This window comes from Chinchilla lanigera, unplaced genomic scaffold, assembly GCF_000276665.1.
Source record: "Chinchilla lanigera isolate Chin_1 unplaced genomic scaffold, ChiLan1.0 scaffold00005, whole genome shotgun sequence".
Taxonomy (NCBI): domain Eukaryota; kingdom Metazoa; phylum Chordata; class Mammalia; order Rodentia; family Chinchillidae; genus Chinchilla; species Chinchilla lanigera.
The window spans coordinates 18,375,143-18,383,057 of record NW_004955406.1 but is presented as its reverse complement, the minus strand read 5'-3'; the positions used below and the strand labels follow the sequence as shown (position 1 = coordinate 18,383,057).

Below are 7,915 nucleotides of genomic sequence, written 5' to 3'. Positions count from 1 at the left end.
ATACAAAACTATCATATGATCCAGCAATCCCGCTACAAAGGAAGGGAGATCCATATGTCAAAGACAGTTTTATCCTCTCATGTTTAACTTCAGCACTACTCACAATAGCCACAATAAGAAATCAATCGAGGTGTTTGCAAATGTGTCAAAAGAATGAATGAATAGATAAAGAGAGTGTAGTACAAATACACAATAGAAGAGTATTCGCCCATAAAACAAGAGTGAAATACTGTCAATTGTGGCAGCATGGATGAAAATGGAGGACACTTGGGAAAGGGCAAAATTCTGGAGACAGTAAAAAGACCAACAGTTACCAGCGGGTGGCTGAGGGAATAAACAGGAATTTTAGCTCAGATCCTTTACCTCGGAGTTAGAAAAGAGAAAGCAGAGGGTAGCTGCACTGTAGCCAGCTCCATGCTAACCCGATGAGCTAACCCCTACAGAGCAGAGCAAGGCAGTGACCTTCCAGGCCCAAGTGCAACCCTACAAGAGACCATCCTCTTACACAGTTGCCTGAAGATTCCCTCAATTCTCAGGTTACAGGAGGCAGTTCCCAGGAAAGCACATGTTCATGAAAAAATAACTGAGACAATGACATGTCAACAATAACTGATTTAGGCAAATTCTGAATTTGAGACTCAGCTGTAAGATCAACTTGAAGAAATAAATGACCTCATTTCCTACTGCAGAGGCACAACAATGTACATTCGGAGAAAACTTCCAATTTCCCTCTTTATCTCTAAATCCATTTTTCCTACTAATCTGAGACCAGTGTGCCTATTTGTTTTTGGATTCCCTTGAGTTCATTAAGTCCTAAAAGATAAACCGGCTTGCTCAGCTGTGCCCCACTTAACTTACTAACTATTCTCCTAGCTAAATGTCCTCTATAATCCTCTTACCTACAGTTAGGAAGGTGCTCAACAGCTGCTCCGTGGCAACAGGCTTGATTTCTGTCCGCAGATTAACAAATCTGCCAACCACCAAAGGAGCACGGCGGAAACCCAGAATCCTAGTTTGGAAGATTGAAGAAAAGACAAACCTTTTGAGAATGTATTTTTAAATAACAGTCTCAAAAATTGTGGTTAATAATGTTAAATGTGTGCAGGCTGGTAGATACACCTCTTTTAGAGATAACATATTTAGGAGTTTAATGTCAAGATGTACGTAATTTATTTTTCACTTCAGCGAAAAAGATCAGGCAAGTCAGGCAAAATGTGAACTGTTAAATCTATAGAGTACATGGTTTGTTTGTTTTTTTTAAATTTTTTCATCTTTTTTGGCAGTACCGGGGATCGAACTCAGGACCTTGTGCTTGCCAGGCAGGCCCTTGTGCCACTGAGCTATATCCCCAGCCCGTACATTGTTTTTTTAAAAATAAACTTTAATAAAGTTTATTTAGAAAAAAATTAGGCCTGAACTCATAGTGGGTTCAAAACTTTGCTGATGAATGCTACACAAACTGACCTAAAAGGACAAACCCACAGGACAACTTAAATAGAGGCACACGTGAAGATCCCTTGCTCTGATGGTCTGAAAACATTACTTTATAACTGAAAACAATCTTTTTTCTACAAGTGAAATTTCCTGGCTAAAATATACACAACCTATGAAGAAAAGTTAGATGAGTAGAATTTGAAACACACAGAAAATTGATAATCAAGAAAACAAGGACCATCCATAATTCTACAACCCATAAATAACTACTAACATTTTGGTATATAAGCATTTTTCTTTACATTTATACATAAACACATATATCTATATATACACAAACAGCTGAGCTTATACTGCATGCAGTTTTGTATCCTGCTGTTTACTCATCATTATATTCATGAACATTTCCCCATGTCATTAGAAAGACTTTAAAAATAGCTGTTATAAATAATCTACTTCCACGGTTGAGGGCTGCAGATTCTATCCTAAATCTAATCTTAGAAAAGACACAAAACAAGAAAGAGATTTGTCAAAATAACATAAAAATTGAGAGAAACTCTTGAGGCAAGAAAAACTGGCTAAATCTGTGTATAGTGAAGAAAGAGCAAACCCGAGGCAGCAGTGTCAGAAGCCACGGGTGGGGTGTGGGGTATGAGGGGAGTGGGAAATATTTTTTCTTCCCACTGAGCAGTGCAGACCAGAGAACAGAAGTCAATTTAGTGGTGAAGAGCAATATCACAGTGGCACTTTAAGTTGGCTATATGGCAATTAACAGTTAACAAAACAGTTAAGTGGGTGGCCAGGAAGTTCTGGCTTTGAGGTATGGGAAAACTGTGAAACGTAAGACTCCTAAGGCATCTGTCATAAGGCTCACAAGGCATCTGTCATCTGTCATAAGATGAAACATCGAAAGGAACTTTTTTTTTTAAACAAGGAATACTTTATTCAACAGATAGGCATGCTGTGAAGAGATAAACTTGTCCGTTACAGGTTGGGGGATAAGATACTATTTATCATACATTAAATTAACAAAAATTACTATGTTAGGTGATACAGAATACTGGCCTGGAAATGGAGAAGTAAGGGTTTTATGACCTGCTGGTGTCCAAGAAACAGAAAACAAGAAGAGACTAAGGAGTGAAGGAAACAGGCAAATAATAAACAATGTCTGCACAGCCCGGCCCCAGGGCGCCTAAGTGAACAGCAGCGCTGATGCAGCTTTCTGCCACTAGGTTTTAGAAGAGGCAGCAAGAACTCGTGACACTATCAACGTTTATTTAACCGTTTATCTGGAGATATTTAGGTTGCTATCAGTTTTTTAGTACTGCAAAGTCCACTGCTAAGGAAGCAGTATGTGTATCTCGAAGTTTATTGCTTTACTGTGGTATTTCCTAGAAACATCTTCCTGGAAATAAATATGTACAAAAAGAGTCTTTCACTAAAAAAAAATCAACACTAATATTTCTAATACAAAACGCCAGCGTTCTTACCAGAATGACTGAACTTAACGATGCCAAAAAGCAGACTATGAATCTCAATATAGTTCTGCCAATGAAGTATTTTCCTTTTAAAAAAAACTTTACTATTTTTGGCAGGTGAAAATAGTAAGCTGCAGTTTAACTACATTTTAAATATTTTCTAGTGAGGATAAACTTGCCCCCATATTCATTAGCAACAGGTAATGCCTATTCAGCTAACTGCTTGTGTTCTTGACTCACTTTCTATTAAGAGTTTTACTACAAACATGTAGAAATTCCCTCCTAATCCAGAAAAAGACCAAACCCAAAAAACAAAAAACCCCAAAACCCCACTCCCCCCATATCCTTACAGATTGATTTTTAAAGAAAACATTATAAATAATTTTTGTAAGGTCCATCAATATGCCAGACTAAAGGAACTGGTGAGAAGAGTAACTGGAATATCAGACAGTTCAGCTAAGAGGTTCCTGACTAACAATCTGCTAGTAAAATACACTAATTTTTCATGTTGGGTGTGATGACACACACCTGTAACCCCAGCACTCAGGAGGCTGAGGGAGGAGGATCGCCATGAGCTTGAGGCTAGACTTGGCTATATACTTTTCTTTTGGAATGTGATTGTTAATCGTGACTGTCAACTTGACTGCATTAAGAGATGTCCACAGATTAAAGCACATCTGTGTGTCTGGGTGGCTCATGAGGTCACGACCCGGAGACTATTTTTTCGGTTCCTAGCGCCTTCCTCTCTGGGCTCTTTCCAACCTGCTCTGCTTCCCAGATGCCATGAAGTGGGCGACCCTGCTCTATCACACCCCTCTGCCACGATGTTCCACCTCACCTCACCCCCACAGCAACAGCACCAGTCAGCCGTGCAACCTCCGGAACTGTGAGCCAAATAAACTTCCTCCTTTAATCTGTACGTCAGACATCTGGCCCCGCAGTGGGGCAGCTGACCAACACACAAAATCACTCTGCTTATGGAAGCTGTGAATGTTTTACATAAAGGACAATGAGACTCATTCATTTATTTCTTTTTGTGTGTGTGTGGTACTGGGAATCGAAATCATGACCCCACGCTTACCAGGCAGGCGCTGTGCTGCTGAGCTATATCCCCAACCCCAAGACTCATTTATTTCCGGATAGATGTTTCCAGTATATGGGGATATGTCAGTATTACAACAAAACAAAACAAACAACAGGACTGCCAATTCCCAATTAGTTAGTTCAATTCAGGAACATGAGTTCAATTCAGGAACATGAGTTCAAACTTTGCTTTTCATCCTGCCATTTTATTTACCAAGAATATCTTCAGTCAGGATAATGATAGAAAGCATGCCAGCAGTGAAATGAAACAAAGAGTCTGAAGTTAAAATATTTACTTGGTATTCTGAGTGTCACCCAAATTACAAGGGACTCATATAAATGTAATGGAATTAGTCAATCAGCTATCCAAAATAGCTGATTGTAATAGGTAACAATTCCAAGTTACTGGTATGTCCCCTTTAAAAAGAGTTCACAAGTCCTCTAGGGAGATTTTTGCCTGGCATGGTGGTATATGCCTGTAACCCTGGCCATTAAGGAGGCTGAGGCAAGAGGATTACCACCCTGGGAAACTTAGCAAGATTGTCTCAAAATAAAATTTTTAAAAGGGCTGGGGATGTAGTTCAGCGGTAGAGTGACTGCTGGCATGTACAAGGCCCTGGGATCAATCCCAGTACTATGAAAGACAGAGACAGAGACAGAGAGAAGGGAGAGACTGATTGATTTTAAAAGGAAACGAAGTGGACACAGACTATCAGGATTATACTCACCTGTCCAAGTGAAAGGCTGCTACCTCTGCATTGTGTCTATCATAACCGGCATATGGCTCCCCTTCCACCACATAGTCTCGGCTATACCTAGCAAAGGGCAGGGGAAGCACAGGTGCAGACATGAACCACGCTGGTACTGGGCTGACAACACAGGAGGAGAGCACACACTTTAGCAAGCCTGAGTCTGTTCCATGTACACCCTGAAGGCAGTTATGGGTTAGCACAAATTACTCCTAGATGGTAGGAAGATGGGGTAGAGCAGGAAACTAGAATTCTCTATCTGCCTTAGCAATCATTATGTGAATAAAACACAGAAGATGTTATTTTTACCACCCTAAAGGGCTTTCAGTGTGATTTAAATACAACTACAAGGCAATTTTCTGGAAGGCAAGAAGCATCTTTGTATCGCTAGCAGTTAAGTTTAGTGCCTTAATAAACGTCTACTAAAACATGTATCAGACTGAGTGAACAAAGAACTTTTGCTTACCAGAATGGCTGTAGTAAGGCTTATAAAAGAAGTTTAAATTTCTTGGGGAAAAACAGTCCTGATATTCCTCAGTTTTTGTTAATGAGAAGGAAAAGGTGCTTTTAGGGGAAAAAGAAGTTTCAATAATATTCTTGTTCTCTCTTAAGTCCATGATGATGCAGTGGAAGGAACAGTGAGGGTGGGGTGTGGTTCTCATCACCTGCCTGGTAACCCTGAGCAGAAGCCTTCTCTTCTCAGTGTCAGATCTATATCCACAATATTAAGGACTAGACTAGGAGGTATTTTCTGAGGTCTCTTTCATCTTACACTGCATTCAGATGATTTTACACCACATGCATAACAGAAGCAAAGGATAATGAAAACTGGAATATTTCTGCTGGTTTTTTTTTTAGACTATCCAGTTCAGGTTGGCCTTGAATTAACTATGTAGCCCAGGTTGGCTTTGAACTCGCAGCAATCTTCCCGTCTGAGCTCCTATGAGTGCTGGGATTAGAGGCATGCACCACCACACTTAACACTACTAATCACTTTTAAAGGTACAATATAAACCTGTTATTTATGAAGAAAAAATATCTGAGTTACCTATGACTTTTACTGAGCACCTGAATTCCTTTTTTTTTTTTCTTTTTGTCTTTTTGAGACAGGGTTTCACTATGCAGTTCAGGCTGGCCTTGAGCTCACTTTGTAGCCCAGGCTGGTCTTGAACTTGCAATGATCCTCTTGCCTCAGCCTCCCGAGTGCTGGGATTACAGGCGTTCACCACCATGCCCGGCTGCACCTGCATTCCTAAATCAAGGTAGACCTATTAGTCTTTACAAAGGAACTGTGAAATAAGTTGAGACTGAAGTGAAGAAGAGCAGTTCCACTAAGGATGCTCAGATTTCCAATGGGCAAACTGATATGGGGAAGTGGAAACAGTTCTATAAAAGCTAATGATCTTCAACTTAAATGATCTTTGAATACGAAGACAAACAGATCTATAAAACATACCATCAAGGCAAAGTGAACCATTCATGCTAGAATCTACATGGGTGGGCACCAGTTTCTCCTTAGCATGTTCTAAATATCATGGGGGTTTTGTTATTGTTTTTTGTTTTCTGAGACAGGGTCTCACTATGTCGTTCAGCCTGGCCTCAAACTCATTATGTAGCCCAGGCTGGCCTCCAACTCACAGCAATCGTGCCTCAGCCACCCAAGTGCTGGGATTACAAATGTGTGCCATTATGCCCCGTATTTTTGTTGTTGTTCCTAGTGCAAATAATTATTTAGGCTTCCTAAGTTTATACTGATTACTTCTAAATTAAAAGTCAATTTTTAAATATCACTACAGTAAAAGCTGATGCTATATAAACACTTTTTAAATACAGGTGTAGGTTGTCTGTCAAGATAAGAATGTCCTAGAATATTCTTCAGGACTTCAGCAAGTCACGTGAAGACATGTGATGAGCGCAGCACCCTCTGTTCGGTGAAACATTAGAGTCTTAGCATACATTCACAGTGAAATATAAACCCTAGAAGAACCCAGGAACTTTGAGAATAGGCTGGAGAGGAAGGGAAGAAAAATGGAAAGGAGTAAGAATCAAAATGAAAGAAGAGCACTGGAGTTAGGAGGTCTGAATCCAGAGCTCATGTCTGCTATACGAAATGTGGAAATTCAGAATTCTGGATCTTACTTTCCTCACCTATAAAATGAGTTGTTAGACTAGCTGATGTACAAGGTCCTTCTCAGCATGTCTTAAGATTATTCACTAACTTCTATATAGTCCTAGGCCCCTGCCTTCTTGTTCCTTCAGTTTTTGCCTATAAAAATCAATTTACTGGAGCTGAGCGTGGTGGCGCACGCCTGTAATCCCAGCACTCGGGAGGCTGAGGCAGGAGGGTTGTTGCGAGTTTGAGACCAGCCTGGGCTACACAGTGAGCTCAAGACCAGCCTGAACTGCATAGTGAAACCCTGTCTCAAAAAGACAAAAAAAAAAGAAACACAATCAATTTACTTCCAGAATGGATATAATGACAGAGAGAGAAAGAGAGGGAGGGAGAGAAGAGGAGGGAGGGAGGGAGACAGAGAACGAGAATAAATGCTTTATATAAAGAAAAGTTTATAAATAAAAACATCACTATATTCCTCTCTACATGCCACCTACCCACATGTACCCTTTACCTCCGAGAGAAGGACATGCACAGCCAGGCTCCAGCAATGCTGAACCCACAGTGGCTATTAACAAAAAGGTGCATGTCTTGATTTAGCAGTGAGAACTGACATCCTCCTTTTAGCAGAGTGATCCATCTTAAGTCACTGACAGAACAGCAGAATTCATAAAGTAACTGCCAGTTAATCACTCTTATCCTTCTAGGGAAGAACATCAGAGTCTGAGAAGGCCATTAATTTGCACTTAGGAGAACTAAATAGTATGTGAAGCCCCGGGGGTCAGAAGAACATTTTGCTGGGTGTTTAGAGATTGAAGTCAATTTGTACAAATGCTTAAACCTACACCCCCACCTTCCTCAGCCTATGAGTGTCTGGTGTACAGCAACACAGGTCAGGCCTTCTGCATACATTCACAGGAAATAGAAAAGGAAAGGAGACTGCCCTGTGGCTGGGAGAAAGCATGAACTGAGCAGAGATGGGGGAGGGTGGGGCCCAGTTTGACAGCAAAAAAGAGCAAAGGGAGACTAAGACCCAGTATGGACAGGAGGGTCAGATG

General features: G+C 40.6%; 1 protein-coding gene across 6 annotated transcripts in view; it reads right to left on the bottom strand.

Annotated features, from left to right (window-relative positions):
• The window catches only part of Fam20b (family with sequence similarity 20, member B), a 43,350-nt gene that overhangs the window by 17,686 nt on the left and 17,749 nt on the right, over window positions 1-7,915 (bottom strand). For 3 of the 6 annotated variants that reach the window (XM_013521113.1, XM_013521110.1, XM_013521118.1), the window contains exons 4-5: window positions 4,724-4,864; window positions 900-1,009 (exon numbers count right to left, since the gene is read on the bottom strand). In XM_013521113.1, the coding sequence (XP_013376567.1) occupies window positions 900-1,009; window positions 4,724-4,864 (251 nt within the window). The remainder of the gene's footprint in view (window positions 1-899; window positions 1,010-4,723; window positions 4,865-7,915) is intronic. The other 3 variants (XM_013521117.1, XM_005374941.2, XM_013521130.1) reach the window with 2 other exon arrangements.